The sequence below is a fragment of the Gorilla gorilla genome, chromosome 2 (assembly GCF_029281585.2).
Source record: "Gorilla gorilla gorilla isolate KB3781 chromosome 2, NHGRI_mGorGor1-v2.1_pri, whole genome shotgun sequence".
In the NCBI taxonomy this organism is placed as follows: domain Eukaryota; kingdom Metazoa; phylum Chordata; class Mammalia; order Primates; family Hominidae; genus Gorilla; species Gorilla gorilla.
This window is the reverse complement of record NC_086017.1, coordinates 95,990,310-96,015,955: the sequence shown is the minus strand read 5'-3', so window position 1 is coordinate 96,015,955 and position 25,646 is coordinate 95,990,310. Positions and strand designations below refer to the sequence as shown.

Below are 25,646 nucleotides of genomic sequence, written 5' to 3'. Positions count from 1 at the left end.
ATGTGTCTGATAGTCTTTATACATATATGCATGAGAAAAAAACAAAACTTCAGAACTATTTATTGTAGAGTAGTCTTCAATGTATTTCCACAGGTTTAATTAACAGAAAATGTCCTATTCTACACTTATATCTTAAGACAGATAAGAGATCAATGAATTTTCTTTTTTGTTAGTTAAAAATGGCTGTATGTTCTTTAATAGGTACTTGATAAATGCATGAAATTATCACATAATTATCTATAAAAACATCTGTGCAAGTTTTTGAACCAGGGATTGTGAGGGGCATAAAAAACTAAAATAAATATCTGCTCTGTGGTATTATATTCAAGTAATTTCTATAAGATATATGTCATCAACCATAATATTCGGTAGCATACAGTAAGTGGCATAAATGAGTTATGAAACATCAGAAAGATTCATCACCTATATTAGGGACATTCTAATAGGCTTTACGAAAAATAAAACTCCTGATTATGGTGTTTAATTATAGCAGAATTTTGACAAGTAGAAATAGAATACACCAACTCAATAGGAGTCTAAGCCCTGGGTAGAATGCTTGCCCTCAAGAGGCCATAATGTTGAAAAGATTAATTTAAATATTGGGAATGTCAGGAAAGAAATGAGAATAGGGTTACCAAGTAAAACTGCTATTGGCAAAAAATTACAAATTAAGAAAAGATAAGGTTAAAAGCACTTAATATGATAACTGAGTTGGGAGTAATGAAAGCAAAAGGCAAACTGTAAGTTGTGTATGAAGAATCAAGAACAAGTATGCTATAAGTAGCTTAGTCCAAGAGAAAGTCTATAGGACGAAAAGCAGAACATGAAAAAGTATTATTTTAGTATAACACCAGAAAACTGATGATTACACCAATATAGAAGAGAGAATGAAATGTGGGAAGGAAAGTTTTGGTCATAAACAGGAGCAACATGAACAAAAGCAAAGAAATTGAAAAGTTTGGGGTACAGGTGTGGGAGAAACATCTGTACATTTAAAGTAAGAAAAAATAAATAAATAAATAAAGTAAGAAACAGCCGGCCTGGAGTGCCAGCTGAAGAATCTAGACTTTCTTTAAAAATGAAATTATATTTTGAGTTTTGAGAAATGAGTATTCCTGATCAGTTTCCTTTAAGAAAATTAATGTGAAACATCTGGGGAAAATCCAATAAAGAGGCCATATATACAGTTCTTAAGACAGATAACAAGTTCCTACATAAGGGAGAGAAATAATAAAGGAAAGCACATAATAAACAATAAAAGAGGCCGGGCGCGGTGGCTCACGCCTGTAATCCCAGCACTTTGGGAGGCCGAGGCGGGCGGATCACGAGGTCAGGAGATCGAGACCATCCTGGCTAACACAGTGAAACCCCGTCTCTACTAAAAAATACAAAAAATTAGCCGGGCGTGGTGGCGGGCGCCTGTAGTCCCAGCTACTTGGGAGGCTGAGGCAGGAGAATGGCGTGAACCTGGGAGGCGGAGCTTGCAGTGAGCCGAGATCGCGCCACTGCACTCCAGCCTGGGCGACAGAGCGAGACTCCGTCTCAAAAAAAAAAAAAAAAAAAAACAATAAAAGAGCCCTGAAAAAGTAAATACAACTTTTTTGAAGCTAGGCAGTGTATGGTGTTAAGGAAGAGATAAAAGAAACTCTTTCTACAGCGTCTAGTCTGTACAACAGGTGCAACTGTAGTGCCAAAAAGAAAAACAACAATTTAAAGACTAACCAACGAAGCAATTAAAGAGAAAAGAAAAAGAGATTGAAATAAAGCCAAGAGGGAAAAACTGATGGTTTCCATTTTGAACATGCTGAATTCAAGTGTTACAAGAAAACCAAGAAACACATCTTGATCCAGCAATTAAATAAATAAATAATTAAAAATCAGGGAAGAGGGCAGAACTGGAATTTTTACAGAGATGGGTGCCAACCATGTTTCCAAGCTAAAGAAAGAAAACAAAAGAGCACATCATTGAACATCTTAGAATACACTTACTTAGAAAATAAGAAAAGGCAATACAGTCTAAGAATTCTAAGAAAAAAAATCAAGAGAATAGTGTCCTAGGAGCAAGAAAAAAATTATTTCAAAATTTATTTTCCTGAATGTTTGTCTTTATAATCCCACTAATACCTTGATTTTTTCCTGTCCAATAATTATTTTGTTAGCTCCACCTCCGCCATGATGACACACTTCACATTGTCATCATTGTTACTTCCATAAAAGTCTCATTTTTTTTTCTAATTACAAACTTCTATTTGTTCAGTTCGCTACTTTCTTATATATCATCAAAACCTCCAGTCTTAACTGAGGGGCCCACTATTTTCCTTTATTCTTTAATGCCCCTCTCCCGTTCACTTCCCTCCTTAGCCAGTCTTAGGATCCAGTCAATCAGATTTGTTTTGTTTTGTTTTTTCCCTTTCTCCATCCATTATTATCTAGTTAATTCCCAGCTCTAATGAACCCAACTTTTCCATCTTCTCTGTGCCTTTAGCACAACATCAAAGCAAGCTAAAGAAAAAGGAGGAGAAGGTAAATGATGTTTGTTTTACTAAATACTGTCCTTGAAGTCATCATGCAAGTGTGCACATGAAGAGCAAGGACAAAGGCAATTTTAAAGCCAAAGTAAATTTCATTACTGTATCTTGGAGGTTTTATGGTGTTGTTGTTTTCCAATCTGTTGAAATATGCACAATGTATTATCATTAATGTCATTAAGAATGTGTGATTAGACATACACATTTCTCCGTCCCAGAGCTGTTTAACATAATATTGAAAATAGATATTTTTGAAAAACTTTGCATCTTAATATAGTTAGTACCCTCATTTGTTAAATTGGATTTGTGTTTTAACATTTCAGATACTTGGTACTGAAACAGAAGCATAAATATACAGAGAAAATGGAAGGAGAGGATTGAATAAATTACCCAGATGAAGTAAACTCTTAAACAACTTATCTTTTAAATTATAGGTTTCCCACTGTGTTTTTTCACCTATTGCAGTTACTTGTATTGATTAATTTAATGTGTCTTTGTGTATTTGTGTGTGAGGAAGAACAAGGTGGTTCCTTAGCTTTTCTTCTCATTGGCCTCTACTCTTCTGTTTTAAATATTTCTGGATATGTTCTTCAGTTTCTTATTCCATCCTCACAATTATCATGAGTTAGAGTTTGCTCAGTATTGAGATGGCATTGCCCATATCTGCACAATTGATTTTATGAAAAGCAATAGACTTTTTTCTTCTATTTATAGTTTCAGAATCCCAAAGACTCCTGTTGCCAGTCTCAACAACAAAAGTTTCTACTCAAACATCACTATCAGTACTTCTGTCTGACAGGGTCAAAGGCATTTTCATGCAGTAATAAATGAAGTTTGAAGTGGAAAACTCAAGCCTACTTACTCCCTTAAACTGTAAATTGAAACGCTGATTCTGTTTATCTACTTATACAAGTTTTTAAAATCAATTATGACACTAGTATAGTGTCAAGTAGGAGGAGTCTCATTACATTATCGGTTAGCTTTACAGGGGAAAATAACATGCATATTAATTTCACCAGTAGATTTTAAACTTTGATAGCAAATAAAAAATGGACTTCTATTCTGATTAATATCAGCATGTGCTACTTGATTCTGATTTTTTAAGGCACTTCTTGCCTCCAAGCTTAGAAGCTTGTGGTTGAAACAGGAAATAACCTATGCAAGAAAGAGGTAAGTGCTCTTTAGAAGACTTGAAAATAATGGCATTTTTAGAGTGCCTATTAAATCCTGAACTACTTTTTACTGATAAGGTAGTGTTCATTGATGATTATTTTAACAGTTTCAAAAAACAAAGCAGTCACATCGCACTAGAAACTGTATAATTCCAGCCAATTTATGGCACAACAAATAAAAGATTATCCTTAGAAAAGATAAGATTGCTATGATCATGAAGGAGTTACAGATTTTTGCATTGAAAGAAAAATATTGAAGATTGTGACAAATGCTTAAGCTTAATCTCTTAAGGACTTTCTGCTGAAGCAAAACAATTACCCATGCCTAATCTATACTTAAATTTCTTTTCTTTGGTAAACACAGAATATTAATTCCCAGTTAAAAGATCAAAATATCTTGAGTAAGCATTCATTCTCTCATCTACTGTGTATATGTACATTACGCATAAAATCTTTATAATATATTTAACAATAACCATTCTTCAGAAAAGTTTTCAACTTATTTGAAAATTATTGACTATTAAAATTTTATTTTAGAACTCTTTGCAATATTTTCGTGTTTTCATAATGAAAAAATTATGAGTGTGCATTTCTCAGAATCTTCCATTTTATCAACCTGTGTACATCATAAGAACAATGTGACACTATATAAAATGTTTCTATAAGCATCCTAATCAATCAGAAGCCTATAAACCATTCAATTCAAGGACACTTTGGAATGATGAGGTCCTATTTTTTATACAAGAGTAATTTTACAACCCATTACTTCCTTTACTATAAAATAGTGCTCATTAACCTTATAAGATCTAATATTGATATTAAACACTGTGTTATCATTATACTACTGCTTCTGCTTCATGATTTGTTTCATTTCTAATATTAAAACCAGTGATCTCCAGAAAATAATAGTAAAGTCCATAGCATTTATCTGATAGCTGAAAAATTAAATGCTCTGAATAAGTAAAGCTTGAAGATAATTGAAACTTAAAACTTAAAGTTTTGAAGGTATTTTTTTAAATCATTTAGATGTAATCATTCTCGAAGGATCAAACTTCTCTGTTATTAAACAGAGGGGTTTTGGTGACAACCTTGTTTTCTAGAGCTAAGATATCTTTAGTTTGAACACACATTTTTATATAGTGTTGTTTCACAGGAACTAAGACTTAACATGTTTTTTCCCCTAAATTTCTGCAATACCCAGCTTTCTCATAGCTGATATGCTTATTGTAACAATTTTCAAACCCTTTAAGGTGTGACATACAATAAAAAATATATTTGACAAGCATACATACTATGTAAACACATATATACAAGAAATAATAGCTTGCTTTCTCTTATATTCTGTGACATTTTCTTTACTCTTTCTTCTTTTCTACATTTTCCTTTTCTATTCTATTATTTTCTTTTTTAAAAAAAGTCATATAAATTGATTTTGTAACTCATTAATAAGCCACAACTTGCAATTTGAAAAACACTGCACTAGTGACTCACAGTGAGAGTGCTGTATCCTAGGAGTTTTCTTGTCCCTGAGCTTCATTGCTGTTATATTTTCAATGTTGCTTCTGCATGGTTGCATCACTATCTTCATTCTTGCAATTTTGAGTGGTGGTGCTTAAGTCCACCATGCCTCACATTTCCATGACATCTCCTGGCCCCACGTTATCATAAGTGCTGCTCTATTATCCGTCTTTATAAAGTCTTATCTTTTACTTTCCTTTCTCTTTTCCTTGAAGCACTTGTGGTACTCTGGATTTGCAAGACTTGGGCTTTAGAGCCCTCCTCAATCACTGAGAAAGTCTGCCTATTCACACTGGAGGTTTTCGTAAATGTTCATATTTTCTATACTTTTAAACACTGGCATTGTTTGCTGTTTATTTTATTTATTTTATTTTATTTTATTATTTTATTTAGCTTTGAAATTTAGAAACTTCTATACGTTTGAGTTTTGTATACCTGGATTGAGGTTACAAACATATTGTAAAATCATGTGTAAAAAAAGATGTGTAATGCAAGAAAATTTCTTTTAGGATGTATTTTTTTGAGTAAGTGGCTAAGGAATAAGAATTTTTCAAGTTTCATTATTAATTAAAATAATAGCACATCTCTAAAGTGTTTCTGAATTAAATCTATTTTTCACATTTTATTTCCTTTGTACATTTACGCAGAAATGATAGTCAAGATATTTAACAGCTGGTATAATAGGTGGACAATAATCCATTTATCAGTAAGTTGTACTGGTGACTACTAGAGGGATATTAGTTCCAAATTTATGATACATGTTATGAAAAAAATGCAAAAAAAAGCAAATCTTATTGAATAGCCTTAGAGCAATAGACTAACTTTTAAAAATACATAATCATAGTATTTCAATTTTTAAAATGTTGAGTGATTATTTTTCTGCAAACTTTCTACAATTACTATGTTGTTGAATTTGCTATATAAACACATATGCAATGTTTCCAAACTTTAAAGAGTAAAATGCTTAAATGTAATCTCAAAAATTAATGTATTTTTAAAAATACAAATTTTAAATCTATAAGCAAAAGAGTGCATGTCTGAAAAATCTACTAAACGTATATGACAGTACCATTCCAAAATGGTGTCTTCAATGTATTGAGACATGTTTGGTTTAGGGTTTTCCAGTGAATATTTACATAATCCCTCAAAATAATTGGCTTTTTGTTGCAAGAAAACTGCTTACCTGGAAATGTTCAAGAAGTACATTTCCTCTATGGATCTATAATCATGGTTCTGCAAGCTCTTATGGGACTTTCACAAGACATTGGAACATTTAATTGAAAATGATTGAGTGCCCAACACACCGCAGATGCCCATGCCCAGCCTAAATAACAGCAGTGGAGATTACTGAGAGTCAGCTTCTTGTTTCAAAAACAAAACCAAATATATTCGGTCTCATTTCCAAGATAATCACTTGTGCGTTTCCAGCGAGTCAATGTGTGATTAAATTTTGAAACCATAAAACAGAAGCAAAAGACCAACCATATGGACCTCAGAAAAGAAACTCATTATGGAAAGGACTGCACACATTTTTTTTTCAATTTTGAAAATTTAGAATGAATTTTCTAATATTATATCTTTGAAGACATTTTAGAAGAAACTGACTATATCGCTTTTAATTTTTAATTAGTTAATTGAGACAATTTTGCATTTCTCTATATATCAGAACACAAAGTAAAACACACACACAGACACACACACACATACACATCCCAATCTAAATGCTCTGAATCCTTTATTATCGAAGTACTGCTGGTATAAGAATATCTATATGATAAGGAGATGATCATTATGTTTATCCCACTAGCTATTTTGGCAAGATTTTATATATAGCATTTAATAAGAAAGACATACTCTTGAGGAGTGTTTTATTTTCAAATCCTGCTTATTTTATTTATGCTCTAGGTTTCCATTGTATTGCATTGCGTTGATATTGTTTTGGCACTAATTTTGTACTGTAGTTGTAACCTGCAGTCTTCTAAAAGTTATATAAAATTAAGAATGCAATATAATCTATTCTTTTAAAAATATGTATATATTATAAAAATTGAATATTGGTCTCATTATAAAATCTAGGCAGAAACTATTTAGGTATATTAAGGTCTGTTAAGGAACTCTTTAATATTTAGATATGCTAACAAAGGTTTCAGCGTACATAGCTGTTATATATATATATATATATATATTTTTAAATTATACTTTAAGTTCTAGGGTACATGCGTGCAACGTGCAGGTTTGTTACATATGTATACATGTGCCATGTTGGTGTGCTGCACCCATTAACTCGTCATTTACATTAGGTATATCTCCTAATGCTATCCCTCCCCGCTTCTCCCACCCCACAACAGGCCCCGGTGTGTGATGTTCCCCTTCCTGTGTCCAAGTGTTCTCATTGTTCATTCCCACCTATAAGTGAGAACATGCAGTGCTTGTTTTTTTGTCCTTGTGATAGTTTGCTGAGAATGATGGTTTTCAGCTTCATCCATGTCCCTAAAAACGACATGAACTCATCATTTTTTATGGCAGCATAGTATTCAAAGGTGTATATGAGCCACATTTTCTTAATCCAGTCTCATTGTTGGACATTTGGGTTGGTTCCAAGTCTTTGCTATTGTGAACAGTGCCACAATAAACACACATGTGCATGTGTCTTTATAGTAGCATGATTTATAATCCTTTGGGTATATACCCAGTAATGGGATTGCTGGGTCAAATGGTATTTCTAGTTCTAGATCCCTGAGGAATTGCCACACTGACTTCCACAATGGTTGAACGAGTTTACAGTCCCACCAAAAGTGTAAAAGTGTTCCTATTTCTCCACATCCTTTCCAGCATCTGTTGTTTCCTGACTTTTTAATGATTGCCATTCTAACTGGTGTGAGATGGTATCTCATTGTGGTTTTGATTTGCGTTTCTCTGATGGCCAGTGATGGAGAGCATTTTTTCACATATCTGTTGGCTGCATAAATGTCTTCTTTTGAGAAGTGTCTGCTCATATCCTTCACCCACTTGTTGATGGGGTTGTTTGTTTTTTTCTTGTAAATTTGTTTGAGTTCTTTGTAGATTCTGGATATTAGCCATTTGCCAGATGAGTAGATTGCAAAAATTTTCTCCCATTCTTTAGGTAGCCTGTTCACTCTGATGGTAGTTTCTTTTGCTGTGCAGAAGCTCTTTAGTTTAATTATATCTCATTTATCAATTTTGGCTTTTGCTGCTATTGCTTTTGGTGTTTTAGACATGAAGTCCTGGCACATCCTTATGTCCTGAATGGTATTGCCTAGGTTTTCTTCTAGGGTTTTTATGGTTTTAGGTCGAATATTTAAGTCTTTAATCCATCTTGAATTAGTTTTTGTATAAGGTGTAAGGAAGGGATCCAATTTCAGCTTTCTACATATGGCTAGCCAGTTTTCCCAGCACCATTTGTTAAATAGGGAATCCTTTCCCCATTGCTTGTTTTTGTAAGGTTTGTCAAAGATCAGATAGTTGTAGATGTGAGGTATTATATCTGAGGGCTCTGTTCTGTTCCATTGGTCTATATCTCTGTTTTGGTACAAGTACCATGCTGTTTTGGTTACTGTAGCCTTGTAGTATAGTTTGAAGTCAAGTAGCATGATGCCTCCCGCTTTGTTCTTTTGGCTTGACTTGGCGATGTGGGCTCTTTTTTGGTTCCGTATGAACTTTAAAGTAGTTTTTTCCAATTCTGTAAAGAAAGTCATTGGTAGCTTGATGGGGATGGCATTGAATCTATAAATTACCTTGGGCAGTATGGCCATTTTCACGATATTGATTCTTCCTGTTTATGAGCATGGAGTGTTCTTCCATTTGTTTGTGTCCTCTTTTATTTAGTTGAGCAGTGGTTTGTAGTTCTCCTTGAAGAGGTCCTTCACATCACTTGTAAGTTGGATTCCTAGGTATTTTATTCTCTTTGAAGCAATTGAGAATGGGAGTTCACTCATGATTTGGCTCTCTGTTTGTCTGTTATTGGTATATAAGAATGCTTGTGATTTTTGTACATTGATTTTGTATCCTGAGACTTTGCTGAAGTTGCTTATCAGCTTAAAGAGATTTTGGGCTTAGATGATGGGGTTTTCTAGATATACAATCATGTCATCTGCAAACAGGGACAATTTGACTTCCTCTTTTCCTAACTGAATACTCTTTATTTCTTTTTCCTGCCTGATTGCCCTGGCCAGAACTTCCAACACTATGTTGAATAGGAGTGGTGAGAGAGGGCATCCCTGTCTTGTGCCAGTTTTCAAAGGGAATGCTTCCAGTTTTTGCCCATTCAGTATGATATTGGCTGTGGGTTTGTCATAGATAGCTCTTATTATTTTGAGATACGTCCCATCAATACCTAATTTATTGAGAGTTTTTAGCATGAAGGGGTGTTGAATTTCATCAAAGGCCTTTTCTGCATCTATTGAGATAATCATGTGGTTTTTGTCTGTGGTTCTGTTTATATGCTGGATTACATTTACTGAATTTCATATGTTGAACCAGGCTTGCATCCCAGGGATGCAGCCCACTTGATCATGCTGGATAAGCTTTTTCTTGTGCTGCTGGATTCGGTTTGCCAGTATTTTATTGAGGATTTTTGCATTGATGTTCATCAGGGATATGGGTCTAAAATTCTCTTTTTTGGTTGTGTCTCTGCCAGGCTTTGGTATCAGGATGATGCTGGCCTCATAAAACGAGTTAGGGAGGATTCCCTCTTTTTCTATTGATTGGAATAGTTTCAGAAGGAATGGTACCAACTCCTCCTTGTACCTCTGGTAGAATTCGGCTGTGAATCCGTCTGGTCTGGGACTTTTTTTTCGTTGGTAAGCTCTTAATTATTGCTTCAATTTCAGAGCCTGTTATTGGCCTATTCAGAGATTCAACTTCTTCCTGGTTTAGTCTTGGAAGTGTGTACGTGTCGAGGAATTTATCCATTTCTTCTAGATTTTCTAGTTTATTTGCGTAGAGGTGTTTATAGAATTCTCTGATGGTAGTTTGTATTTCTGTGGGATCGGTGGTGATATCCCCTTTATCATTTTGTATTGCATCTATTTGATTCTTCTCTCTTTTCTTCTTTATTAGTCTTGCTAGTGGTCTATTTTGTTGATCTCTTCAAAAAACCAGCTCCTGGATTCATCGATTTTTTGAAGGGTTTTTTGTGTCTCTATTTCCTTCAGTTCTGCTCTGATCTTAGTTATTTCTTGCCTTCTGCTAGCTTTTGAATGTGTTTGCTCTTGCTTCTCTAGTTCTTTTAATTGTGATATTAGGGTGTCAATTTTAGATCTTTCCTACTTTCTCTTGTGGGCATTTAGTGCTATAAATTTCCCTCTACACACTGCTTTAAATGTGTCCCAGAGATTCTTGTATGTTGTGTCTTTGTTCTCGTTGGTTTCAAAGAACATCTTTATTTCTGCCTTCATTTCATTATGTACCCAGTAGTCATTCAGGAGCAGGTTGTTCAGTTTCCATGTAGTTGAGTGGTTTTGAGTGAGTTTCTTAATCCTGAGTTCTAGTTTGACTGCACTGTGGTCTGACAGACAGTTTGTTATAATTTCTATTCTTTTACATTTGCTGAGGAGTGCTTTACTTCCAACTCTGTGGTCAATTTTGGAATAGGTGTGCTGTGGTGCTGAAAAGAATGTATATTCTGCTGATTTGGAGTGGAGAGTTCTGTAGATTTCCATTAGGTCTCCTTGGTGCAGAGCTGAATTCAATTCCTGGATATCCTTGTTAACTTTCTGTTTTGTTGATCTGTCTAATGTTGACAGTGGGGTGTTAAAGCCTCCCATTATTATTGTGTGGGAGTCTAAGTCTCTTCGCAGGTCTCTAAGGATTTGCTTTATGAATCTGGGTGCTCCTGTATTGGGCGCACATATATTTAGGATAGTTCGCTCTTGTTGTCAAATTGATCCCTTTACCATTATGTAACGGCCTTCTGTGTCTCTTTTGATCTTTGATGGTTTAAAGTCTGTTTTATCAGAGTCTAGGATTGCAACCCTGCCATTTTTTGTTTTCCATTTGCTTGGTAGATCTTCCTCCATCCCTTTATTTTGAACCTATGTGTGTCTCTGTAGGTGAGATGGGATTCCTGAATACAGCACACTGATAGGTCTTGACTGTTTATCCAGTTTGCCAGTGTGTGTATTTTAATTGGAACATTTAGCCCATTTGCATTTAAGGTTAATATTGTTATGTGCGAATTTGATCCTGTCATTTTGATGTTAGCTGGTTATTTTGCTCGTTAGTTGATGCAGTTTCTACCTAGCATCAATGGTCTTTACAATTTGGCATGCTTAAATAGGGAATCCTTTCCCCATTGCTTGTTTTTCTCAGGTTTGTCAAAGATCAGATAGTTGTAGATATGCGGCGTTATTTCTGAGGGCTCTGTTCTGTTCCATTGATCAATATCTCTGTTTTGGTACCAGTACCATGCTGTTTTGGTTACTGTAGCCTTGTAGTATAGTTTGAAGTCAGGTAGTGTGATGCCTCCAGCTTTGTTCTTTTGGCTTAGGATTGACTCTATTTAATAAATGGTGCTGGGAAAACTGGCTAGCCATATGTAGAAAGCTGAAACTGGATCCCTTCCTTATACCTTATACAAAAATCAATTCAAGATGGATTAAAGACTTAAACGTTAGACCTAAAACCATAAAAACCCTAGAAGAAAACCTAGGCAGTACCATTCAGGACATAGGCATGGGCAAGGACTTCATGTCTAAAACACCAAAAGCAATGGCAACAAAAGCCAATATTGACAAATGGGATCTAATTAAACTAAAGAGCTTCTGCACAGCAAAAGAAACTACCATCAGAGTGAACAGGCAACCTGCAAAATGGGAGAAAATTTTCGCAACCTACTCATCTGACAAATGGCTAATATCCAGAATCTACAATGAACTCAAACAAATTTACAAGAAAAAAAAAAACAACCCCATCAAAAAGTGGGCAAAGGATATGAACAGACACTTCTCAAAAGAAGACATTTATGCAGCCAAAAAACACATGAAAAAATGCTCATCATCACTGGCCATCAGAGAAATGCAAATCAAAACCACAATGAGATACCATCTCACACCAGTTAGAATGGCGATCATTAAAAAGTCAGGAAACAACAGGTGCTGGAGAGGATGTGAAGAAATAGGAACACTTTACACTGTTGGTGGGACTGTAAACTAGTTCAACCATTGTAGAAGTCAGTGTGGCGATTCCTCAGGGATCTAGAACTGGAAATACCATTTGACCCAGCCATCCCATTACTGGGTATATACCCAAAGGACTATAAATCATGCTGCTATAAAGACACATGCACACGTATGTTTATTGCGGCATTATTCACAATAGCAAAGACTTGGAACCAACCCAAATGTCCAACAATGATAGACTGGATTAAGAAAATGTGGCACATATACACCATGGAATACCATGCAGCCATAAAAATGATGAGTTCATGTCCTTTGTAGGGATATGGATGAAATTGGAAATCATCATTCTCAGTAAACTATCGCAAGAACAAAAAACCAAACACCGCATATTCTCACTCATAGGTGGGAATTGAACAATGAGATCACATGGACACCATGGAATACCATGCAGCCGTAAAAATGATGAGTTCATGTCCTTTGTAGGGATATGGATGAAATTGGAAATCATCATTCTCAGTAAACTATCGCAAGAACAAAAAACCAAACACCGCATATTCTCACTCATAGGTGGGAATTGAACAATGAGATCACATGGACACAGGAAGGGGAATATCACACTCTGGGGACTGTTGTGGGGTGGGGGGATGGGGGAGGGATAGCATTGGGAGTTATACCTAATGCTAGATGACGAGTTAGTGGGTGCAGCGCACCAGCATGGCACATGTATACATATGTAACTAACCTGCACAATGTGCACATGTACCCTAGAACTTAAAGTATAATAAAAAAAAAAAAGACAATTTGGCATGGTTTTGCAGTGGCTTGTACCAGTTGTTCCTGTCCATGTTTAGTGCTTCCTTCAGGAGCTCTTGTAGGGCAGGCCTGGTGGTATTTTTTTTAACAACTATTTGATTGAAATATGGGCTGTCCTAGAAATTTATAAGAACTCTTCAATGCTTGCCAATTCTATTGAGTTATTGTGAAAAGCATCAATGCTAAAAAAACACTGGGTAAACAAAAAAATACAATCATCGTTGTTAATACAAAAGGGAAACTTGTTTGTAATCCCAATTCTACCATTTATCAGCTGTGTTACTGGGAAAGATCATATAACTTGAACAAGACTTATTTTTCTTCACCTAAAAAACTGAAATGATTACAGCAGTCTTTGTAAACCTTTTACAATGTAATAGTTGTGTGATTTAAATTAAACATTTATGCATGAGAGAAAATCATGAAAAACTATGCCAAAACAAGGTCTTATGTATCACTGACCCTGGATTCCTCACCACTCCTGAGCCAAGCCATCTACTGAGTTTGAGTTGTTTAAGGCCTTCCAGATCTGCATTTGTTCTTTGTCAAAACTTGCTAACTACTTAGTCCCTTTCACTCAATAAAACTGCTTCAGAGTGTAGCTTTTCCCACACGCATCAAACTAAAACTCAATCTTAATTCCTTCTGTTCCTTGCAAATTGATGTAAACTTGTCCTACCTTAAATTAAGGTAAATTAGAGAAGGGGCTTTTCCTGTGGCTCAGCATTTTCCAGTGTCTCGTTTTAACTATTTTGGATTTTACCCCAACTTAGGTTCATGACACTGCCTCTCTTCTCTCTAATTTATAACTATTATTATTTAACTTCAAATAAAATATCGAAATTGCTATATCAGTTTTGCCATGATTTCAGTCTGGGTTCCTTTGCTGTTTAAATATGTTTTTGAAAATACAGACCCACTGTCCTGAAATGTGTTTATTTTGCTTGAAATCTTGGATTCCATTGCCTGAGAATATATGTGAGATGATAACTCAGTTGTCAGAGTTGCCATAATAGCCTAATATTAGCATGTGTATTAAATATATAATTAAGACTTCTGAGTTGGAAACTTGCTGAGATACACTGTATGTATTTCCTTGATCAAGTAATGATTTATCATCCTTATTGTTATGATGTATTATACAATTACTTGGAGGCCGACATTTCATATACACTGTCATTATTAAAACAATCTGTTTGATAAATTTTGTGTTCTTCATTTTAGAGATAAAACTACTTGATGTGTAAGAGTGAACCCTAATGTAAACATTGGACTTTGGTGTCGTAATGATGGGTCAGTGTAGGTACACTGATTACAACAAATGTAACATTTTGGTATAGCATGTCAATACTGAGGAAGGCTATCAGTGTGTGAGGACAGGGGGTATAGGAGAAATCTTTGTACTTTCCGCTCAATTTTGCTGTGAACCTAAAACTGCTCTAAAAATAAAGTTCATCAATTTAAAAAAAGGAAAAAAAATACTCAGTGTGGTTAAGTGATTTGCTCAGGATTACTCAGGCCACTAATATCCACAGATTTATAATTTAAACCCAGGTCTGCATTCTCTTTCTACAATACCTCCAAACATTTTGTGCCTCAAAGTATGACACCTTAGGCATCCTATTTGAAAATAACATACAGATCTCAATGATTAATTAGAGGTTTTCTATATAGCAGGAGAGCGGTAAATATTCTTTAATAACAACTGCTGTATATTAGGCCAAATAATGTAACATTGCTATTATAGATTAATATTATTTTAAAGTACATATTTTATCTTATTTTGGTAAACAATATTTCACTCTAGATGATAACTTGCTTTCTTTGATTCGTGGTTTATTTTGTCATTTCGTCTGATGGTAATTGCACTGTATAATGATTAGCAAATAACCTGTGATTTGTAAAAAGGTACATGTTAGGCTAAGAAAATTGACTGTATATAAAACTGTTTTGCTTTAATTTTTTTTGGATGGAGTTTTGCTCTTGTTGCCCAGTCTGGAGTTCAATGGCGTGATCTCGGCTCACTGCAACTTCCACTTCCCAGGTTCAAGCAATTCTCCTTGCTCAGCCTCCCGAGTAGCTGGGATTACAGGCGCCCACCACCACACCCGGCTATTTTTTTTTTTTTTTGTATTTTTAGTAGAGATGGGGTTTCACCATATTGCCCAGGCTGGTCTTGAACTCCTGACCTCAGATGATCCTCCTGCCTCCATCTCCCAAAGTGCTGGGATTACAGGTGTGAGCACCCAGGCTTTTGTCTGTTTTTTTTGTTGTTGTTGTTAAAAATTCTCTATTATCCTAACAGAAAAATACATTAATATATACATATCAGAGTTCTTTAATTCCTGATCATTTCAAAAATAGATGTGTAATTATTTCTCTAAAACACCTCACTAGTTGCTATATAGTATGTGATCTGTCTTCCTAAAGATTAAATTCTTTCTTCTTTTATAGAATTGGAATGTTATGTGCTGTGCAATTATGCATACTAGATTTATGGCAAGAACAAAAGAAAAATTGTGGTTACCAGAAAGTAAAATAGTAAGTACAACATAAACATTGTGCTGGATACATAGAAAAACTTATCAATACCTATAATTATTTTCTTTTACAGAATAGATGCCAAATACATATTTATCTCACTGAAAATGTCGCATCACTTTTTTGGAGGTGAATTTAAACAACCTTACACATTCGATTAAAATGAATGATGACTCATTATTTACAGCGTGTTGGGGGCAACCTCACACCATTTAAGGTCATGACTTTAATGTAATATAAAGGTTTCATGCTGTGTGTGTGTGTGTGTGTGTGTGTGTGTGTGTGTGTGTGTTTTCGTTTACTTTTAAAATGGAGAATGCTGCTGCCTGAAAGCTGTCTGGGAATTCAGCTAAAGAAAGAAGAGGGTTGCAAAAACTCTGGGGACTTGAAAGAAAAGTGGCTGGCATTAGCTCGGTCCTCACTTTAAACTAAAATTAAAACAATGGACACACATGTACAGTAATCTCTCTTTTAAGGAAAGAATAGAATGCTTCTATAGTAGTGTCAAGTGGAACAATTTGGTCCTCGCCCAAGTTATGCAGCTGTTTCACAGGAAAATGGCAAAAGGCTTCAGTCCAAAGCAGGCAAATAGGCATGATTGTTCATAAACAGTCACTGGGGCCCTCACATTTAGAACAAGGAAAACAACATTAGCATAAAGAAGGGTAGTTTCGGAACACCAGGCTCAGTGCAACTTGAGCCATGCCATGATGTTGTGATTTACACAAAAGATAGTGGTGTGATTTTGCCTACTACCAATATACCTAATTACTCTGAATAACTCATTCTTCAAAACGTACTAGTTAAATACTTTTTAAGAAACAATGAAGTTTTGACCACAGATTAAATGTATTATTGAAGACAGCTACAAGATATAAAGAAATCATATAGCCACTATTCATTCCTGATTTTCACATGTTAATGAGAAGTGGATCAGATAAATGATAAAGATGATAAAAATTAAGTGCTTACTTATACTAAGCTATACTTAGTACACTAAGTATACTAAGTAAGCTTATATACTAAGCTTACTTAATACTAAGCTATAGTATTGCTTCTCAGTGGTTCTTAAATAACAAAATGAAGATACAGGTACAATAGTTGCAAAATAATGGAGTAGAACTTTGGCAACGATTACCTGAGTAAAACAGGGAATTCTAACCTGCTGATTGAGTATATCACATATTTCATTTTCACTCCCACTCTTGTATGGCTATCTTAAAATATGCAAGACTCCCCATTATATGTGTTGCTATTATTATGTTTTATTTTAAAATATGTTTGACAGAATTTTTTCTCATCCCTCTTCCACTTTTTGATTCATTTTTTGAAGTTGATAGTCTTTCCTTTAGTGGCTGTCTTCACTTCCCTACTACCTACTAACTCCCTGATTAAACCGTTTCAATTTGCATCCTGTTCTTTTTGCTCTGGTAAGACTTTTCTTTATGATCAGTAAGATTTCCTTCTGGGAAAATCCAATTATTTCAGTCTTGTCTTGTTTTTTGTCCTTTCTGCCTCATCTGGCACTGTTGGAAATAGTATATAAACTACAGAAAGGCTAAAAATCAGACTGTTTTTAAAGAGATTAATGCCTTCATCTAATGGAGAAGACAGTTACTGTAAAAATATAGAGAAGTTTATTTAAGATGATTAGAAGAACAAAGAAGAAGCAATAGTCCAAATGAAGAAAGGCATCAAAGAAGTTGATTCTAACTTTAATGCTAATGTCCTGACAGTCTGCAAGGAAATATGATAAAGGGAAAGTTGTGAATGAGAATATAATACAAGAAATCAGTTAATACATATTTACTTGTGGACCATAGCCTACAGAATATAACGTTGGGATTTATGAAGATAAAGGCAACATATAATGACTACTTTACTTTGAAGACGTTGTGGAGCTCATGAGTTATTTGCCAGAAGACACTACATTAAATTACAGATTTTTATATGGTTAAGAACTCATGCCAGAAATGACTAGTTTGGTAGAAATTTGACAAGTTTCCAGAAATAATATAAATATAGAAGAAAGCCTAATAAAGGAGGATGGCAACAGTGAAACATATCGTGAGACTAGCCAGTTCACTGCCCTAAAGCATCTAGGGCTTCAACTTCAGTGGTGAAAATTATTGTCAGTCCTATTCTAGTTTTTCAAAAGTAACTTTAGCTAGAATAAGTGGAAATTTACATTTAGCAATTGAAGTAGCAGCACATAATAGAAAGAGTTAAGGCTTTGGGCAAGATTGAACTGAATTCAAATTCTCACTCACTCATTTTAAATCTGGATAAATAGGAAAATTTAGTGAAAAGTTTTGAGCCTTAGTTTCTCTTCTGTAAAATAGGGAGCCTTTCTTATTTCCTTTATCTATTTGCAAAATGATAGTAATCAGGATCCTTCTGAGAAAGGTAATATTTTCCATTTCATAAATCTCTTGAAATTTGTATTCTTAAATAAAATAAATAAGAAATTATTGTGCTTTTCATTCATCTGCAGTGCAGAGGATTATTACACATCCAAGATTATTTCTAGGTAACTGAAAAGAGATTAAAAGAAGGCACATTCATTCAACCATATCTTAGATGAGTTATATGAACCACTTAAATATTTAATTATATAAAACATAAAGTCTAATAATTTCCATAAGTAAAATAATGTTTCTACTGTTGGAAGTAGATATGGAATCAAAGAATCATTGTAAGACAATTGGATGCTACTTGAGCAGGCATTCATTTATTTTCAAGCATTCTATAAAGCATATTCCCTAAATTCACCTTGTTTAATTGCATAAATTGTGCACATAATCCAAATGTATACAAATGTACTTTTGGATAAATCTGAAGGAAAGAAGACCAAAAACAATCTCTTTAAAATAATTACTAGAAGAGAGAACAGTTTAAAAGTATCAAAACTGTGGTAAATAAGGCATGGATTTATTAATATGGTAAAAAATATAATGACATACAATTGATGAAGTTAAAGTGCCAGGCATCTATCTTACAATTCTTTTAGAAAACTTCCCCATGGGATAGTATGAAACTTAAATAATATAAATGTTATTGGAGACAAATTTTTAGTAATTTAACCTGATTTGCCAGAAGCAATCTCATATAGTTATATACAAAGAACAATTTAATTCCTTCTATTAAAATTTAAACAGAATTAAAATAAATTGGAATCTTTTAAAAAATCAAGTAAATTACATAAAGCTAGGCCTAGAGTGTTCCTGTATTAGAATGATCATATTGCTTTCAAACAGAATTTAAATAATCCATAATTAAATATCCATATGTAAGTTTTGCTTAATAATTGGTATTCTTTGACTAGCTATTTATAAACACAAATTTCAAAAGGTGAAGTTTTAGAGTTGAAGTGACGTGCATATATCCTAATATTGAAATTACTTTACAATTAAACACATTGAGTTTGTGACCCGTTACTTGTTTCATTGGGTGTTTCATAAGAGATATAGATTCGATTTTCCTTTTATGAAAATGAGTCTTCTTGTAACTTTAAAACTTGGGCATATTTTGGGGATGCTTCAATATTTTCTAAGTTTTTCATGGGAGAACTGAATTCAACAGTGTGCTGCTTTTATAGTCTAATGATATGAACAGTGACTGATATACTCCATTCAGGTTAAAATATCTTACTGGAAAAAATACAAAAAGGAATAACAGCTGGAAATCTTCCCAGAAACTTCACTAGATGACAAAGTAAAAACCAATCTTCCATAGACCTTAATGAAGACATGGTTCATGAGGTTTTCTGTTCTAGAGATCACTTTGCCCACCAAGACACAAACTGTGGATTTCTACAGTTAAAGCCTGTAATCAAAGCGAGATAAAAGAAAAAAAAGTTAAAAGCTTTATTGCTCATTAACTCACTTACAGTGGTTTTCCTTTGGATTCACAAGTCAAAATTAAAGGCTGTCCTTCTTGTGGAAAAGGAGTCGATGGTATAATCTTAACTGATGGTGTATCTAGAAATAAAAGAATATTAAGAAAGGTAATTAAACACATACAAAACTAGATATTTAATAACTGTGCATCATGCTGTGTGTTCAGCATTTCTTATATATTATTTATAATTGTGTATATTTATAAAGGATTTCTTAGATTTGGTAAAATAAGTGTGTGATTTAAAAAGCTAACAACCTGTCCATGCAAAGCTAACAAAAGTATCTAAATATCTCCTGAGCACCACTGTTGTATTATTTCTGAAATCTGAATTTAAAAGAGAAATTGCAAAAAGTGGTTGAGATGAATATCAAGCATTTCATACAATTGTTTCTTAAACTATTTATAGATGGCTATGAATACTATTATTATGGGCTGAATGCATTTATGTGCATCAGAATAACAACACTTTCATTGTTACAGGAATACCAGGGACTCACAATAAGGAACCCACAATGAACTCAAGCTCAATTACTGTCTCACAAGTATTATGCAGAATCTTTTCAAAATGCAATGATGCAGCACTGGGCACATGCCGCTTGCTCTGAAGTACAGAAGTACAGTTAGTGAGTCACTTCCAATAGCATTTATGATTTTATTAAAAGTTAACATGTGTTATATGTGCCACTGCATGTTTGTTAGAAAACCATTTATTTCCATTTAACAATAAATCATCCCTAGTAAGAATTAAAGAATACTTTAAGACATTTATATGTATAACTTGAATGACATACAATATTCCTTAATCAACACAAAGATAACATATTTCATAGAAAAAATGGAAAATAAGCTCAAAAAAGAGACGATATTAACACATTCTTTCTTTATGAGGCTTTGCTAGTCCTGGCATTGTCTGGCCCACAGTCAATGTGAAATTGTCTTCTCCTCTTATCTTCACATTCTCTATAATAAACAAAATAGGCTCTGAACTCTCCAGAAGATCACAATTATTCTCACTCTTCCCTTCTTAGCTGTAACAGAAGAACTGATCTGCACTGTTATTATATACATTCTTTGATTTTAGAGTCAGTTAAATGAGTTACTACCGATTGTGTAATTTTCAGGTGAGTTACCTTATCTAAGGAAAATATTATTTAGATTTCTCATACATAGAATAATAAACTATAATATAAAATGTAATAGTTCATATCATACTTTAAAATTATGTATGCTTTTCAAATGCATTCTCCTTTAATTCCTTAAACAAGAGAATGCATTGAAGATAATTAAAAATAACATTCTGGTTGCAAATAAACATTCGAAATACATCACAGTAAATATTTGTGGTGTAAAATGACTCAGGAAGAAAAATTAATCTGAAAAAATATGATACACATTCATCATACTTTTTTAACTGATAGAAGAAAAAAATTGAATATCAGATTTAAACATATTTTATTAATTTTTTCCATTATCAGCCCATCTATGGAATCAGTTATTGACTAGGATAATCATATAATTTCATCTCCAGAGCAGGACATTTTTAAAAGAAAAAGAGAAAATATTAATAATTATGAAGATGACAGTTGTGAACCAGACTGTTCTGGTCAAACTGAGGCCTATGGTCTTTTGACCTCTAACTAAACATACATATAGCAACATTTATTTTCCCCATGACATATTATAAAGAAGAGTTTAGTTCTCATGGAAAAAGTTTGAGGTGAAAGATCAGAAATGTATAATTTTGGGAGACAGAATTATGTTAACATGGGTGTCTGTCATGTTTAATTTTGTGTGTCAGTTTGACTGTGACTTGGGGTGTCCAGCTATTTGACCAAACATTATTCTGAGTGTTAACACGAGAATGTTTTTTGGAGGAGATTAACATTAAAGTTGGTAGACTGAGTAGAGCAGATGGCATTCCATGATATGAAAGGGCCTCATCCAATCTCTTGAAAGACTAAATAAAATAAAAAGGCTGCTCCTCCTCCAAGTAGAAAATAAATCTTCCTGCCTGATGTCGTTTGAACTGCAATGTTGACTTTTTTCCTGCCTTTAGAATAGGATGTAAACCCTGGGTCTTTCTGGGTCTGGATCCTGAGACCTTTGGACTGGAACTATATCATCAATTCTCTTCGTTCTCAGGCCATTAGACTCAGAGTGGAATTAAACCATTGGCACTCTTGGTCTTCCAGCTCGCTGACTCACTTTGCGTATCTTGGGATTTCACCTCCATAATCACATGGACAATTCCTTACAATAAATCTCCTTTTATATGTATGTACAGCCTATTGGCTCCATGTCTCCGGAGAACCCTAACATGGTGTCCAATATCCTAACAAAGAGACCCTGAGGCTGTCTTTTCTTGAGCGGGGAATGTGCCAGGTGGTAATCTAAGGAAGCCTTGAGAAGTGAGACAGGAAGGGAAGGAAGTAAATGAAGCCTGTGTTATTGAGCAGACTACACTATGAGCAAAGCAAATTGAATTCAATTCCACTGTGGAACCGAGAGTGAGTGGAGGACATGACTCTGAGTTACCTTACTTGATGGGCAAGACACAGGACTATTGATGGAATATTTATTTATTAGTTATCCTCTTTGGTTGAGGACTGCTTCCGGGGGTGGGGGTGGAGGTGGAGGAGGTTGGTGAGGAGGTGTTATTTCCTAGGCACTTTTGCCCTTGTCAGTACACAAAAATAGTATGTGCCAAAGGGAAACGGAAGGTCACCACCAGGATCTGCTTCACTAAGGTAAATTACATAGTGGCAGGCAGCTGTGAGAAAAGAGGAACGCACAATGTGGCTTTGCTCTGCCTGTTTAATTTAAGCAATACAGGAGAGGCGAGAAACTGTGTAACAAATGTTCCCTTGAAGCATGATTCAGCATTCCCTTTAGATCTGACACACAGAATTTCCATTATAAGCAAACGCCAAAGCAGATAATATACTTAACACATATTTCCATACAACTCTCAGGAATAACCTAAATAAGCTCTAAGTTACTAAAAATCAAGAGGTAAGACAGTATTCATTTATTTGACTTCAAAATTATTCAAAGTGTTGATTAGCTCCTGTTTCTAAGACCTATCTTTCCATATAAATAAGGAAACACACACACACAAAAACAGAATTTATGTAAAGATAATTTTAAAATGGAGATTTAAATAATTATCTTCCCTAGATTTCCTTGACAAATACCTATGCTTCATCTGTTCCTCAACTCCCTCCCTGCCACACACATACTCCTGGTTCAACTCTTAGGTCCCTGGCTACATTTTCTCAGATTCTGTTGGGTGGTGTTTTTCTATGTAGCCTTTACATGTTTAAGATCAGGGTGAATGGGATTCAAATTCTGTTCTTTGATGAATTTCTCTAGGTCTTTTAAGCCTCACTCTTATCTTTAGTTTCCATTTACTTACCAATCACTCATGGATTTATATCCTAGTGCAGTTCTGCTTCACAAGCTTATTTATGTGCAATGCCTATGTGGCATGTTCACTTGGATATCTAAAAGGCTTGGCACATTTGACGTATTCAAAATGAACTCAGTCTCCAATCTTTCCCCAACGTTTCTCCTTCAGAGAGCTCTATTTCTATAGATGATACCACTAGCATCCACGCAGTGACATACACCGGATACCTCTTGTTTCTTTGTTTTTTCCATAATCAATTACCCATGAACTCTTGTTAATCTTCTAAATAATTTTCAAATTAATTCACTACTTTTTCATAGTTCCACAGCCACTATTTTAATCTAGTTTGCCAAAATAGTAAATGGTCTCCTTTATGTCAAAATTTTAACCCTTTAAATCTTACTCTGATAACTAAACAAAATTGTCTTCTCAAAACATAAATCTGATTACATCAACTTACTACTTAAAACCTTTCATAATTAATCTTTTCTCTTAAAAATTATTAAACCATTTAATAATTTTAATAATTAATAAATTTAAAATAAAAATTTTAAATAATTTTAAATTTAAGTCCTGCATAACCTGTATAATTTATGTTCTTGTCTTCTAATGTTCTATTTTATTATTTGAATTCCAGCCAATTTTATTTTTATCAAGTTCTTTAATAAATGTGTTTCATTTTGCCTTCATACAAATTATCAGAAATGCTCCATTTTGGAGACATTCCTTGCTTATTTAATTCTTACGTATTTTTAAAATCTTAATTCAAATGCTTTTGCTAAGGGCAATCATTCATTACCTTCAAATCTGATCAGATACCATTGCTGCATGTTCCTTTTTTCACCCTTGTGTAATGTTCTTTTTAAAAGTAGTTGATATATCCTCCATGTCTTGCATAGTGTTTAAACAAAGTGTGTGCTTAATAAATAATTGTTAAGTAAGTGGAAGTAATATTCTTTTTATTTTCTTTTTTTTCAGACAAGGTCTCACTCTGTCCCCGAGGCTGGAGTGCAGGGGTGTGATCACAGCTCACTGCAGCCTCGGCCTCCTGGGCTCACATGATCGATCCTGCAGCCTCAGTCTAGTAAGTAGCTGGGACCACAGGTGTGCTCCACCATGCCTGGCTAATTTTCTTTCTCTCGCTCTCTCTCTCTCTTTCTTTTTCTCTCTTTATCTCTTTCTTACTTTCTTTCTTCTTTCTTTCTTCCATTTTTGAAGAGATGGAGTCTCACTGTGTTGCCCAGGCTGGTCTCGAACTCCTGGCCTCACGTGATCCTCCCACCTTGGCCTCCAAAAGTGCTGGGATTACAGGTGTGAGCTACCATGCATGGCCAGCAATAAAATCTGTGATATATCTTATCATCATTTTGGTATATTATTCTAAAATATTTTTAAATGCTTAAATGAAATTTATTGGTGCCTGATGTTTAGAAGGTACATTAACAAGATTAACATTATAATTAATCTGAACTATTAATTAATTAACATTTAATTAAGTGATGTAATTATTAATATATTAATTAATTAACATATAATTAATCTTAAGTAAGTTGCAAATCTTAGATTAACTTTTAATCTTAGTTCATATTTAATTTAATGTGGAGTACTATTCAACCATAAAAAGAATGAGATTCAGTCATTTTTAACAACATGGACGGAACTGGAGATCATTTTGTTTTGTGAAATAAGCGAGGCACAGAAACACAAACATCACGTGTTCTCATTTATTTGTGAGATATAAAAATCAAATCAATTCAACTCGTAATCATAGAGAGTAGAAGGATGGTTACCAAAGGCTCAGAAGGGTACTGGGGGTTTGAGAGGGAGGTAGGAATGGTTAAGGAGTACGAGAAAAAAATTAGAAAGAATGAACAAGACCTACTACTTGATAGCACAAGGAAGTGACTATAGTCAACAGTAATTTAATTATATATTTTAAAATAAATTACAGAAGGTAATTGGACTGTTTGTAACTCAAAGAATAAATGCTTGAGGGGATAGATAACCCATTCTTCATGATGTGCTTATTTCGTTTTGCATGCCTGTATCAAAACATCTCATGTACCCCATAAATATATACACCAATTATGTACCCACAGAAAGTTTTAAAAAAAGAAAAATTTTTTAAATGTATATTGCACACTCTCTGTTACAAATAATCTGCATTGGATATCATTAGGTAACAATTTTCTATGTTGTTAAAAATACCAATTTCTTTTTAATGCAAGTACTACATGTGTAAACTATTTTTTACTCATCTGATTTTGGCAGAGGTAGTACTCAATTGTGAAGACATTTATTTAATTATTCAGCCAAAACTAGTTTATATTTCCATGATATAAATTATTCCTCTTTAAACATGCCATTTTAGTAATACTCACTAAATGCCTTTTTACTAACCACAAGTACTACAGTAATGAGGTTATTATCTTAAACTTGACTATCGAATAATTGTTTTTAATAGCAGGAAGTAATTTTGGCTTTGATAAAGATCTCTGTCATTATTATTTCTATTTATTTTCATCAGACACTTTATCGTACATAAGAGAATTGATTAAGCAATGTTATCCTAAAAAACATTTTAGTAAGATATCAATAATATTCTAGAAATAATGCTTGTAAATGC

The 25,646-nt window shown here is 34.0% G+C and overlaps 1 protein-coding gene across 6 annotated transcripts in view; it reads right to left on the bottom strand.

The window, feature by feature from the left end:
* Positions 1-25,646, bottom strand: part of CADM2 (cell adhesion molecule 2) — a 1,108,555-nt gene that overhangs the window by 114,582 nt on the left and 968,327 nt on the right. For all 6 annotated transcript variants that reach the window (XM_019024501.4, XM_019024502.4, XM_019024500.4 and 3 more), the window contains one exon: positions 19,601-19,691. In XM_019024501.4, the coding sequence (XP_018880046.1) occupies positions 19,601-19,691 (91 nt within the window). The remainder of the gene's footprint in view (positions 1-19,600; positions 19,692-25,646) is intronic.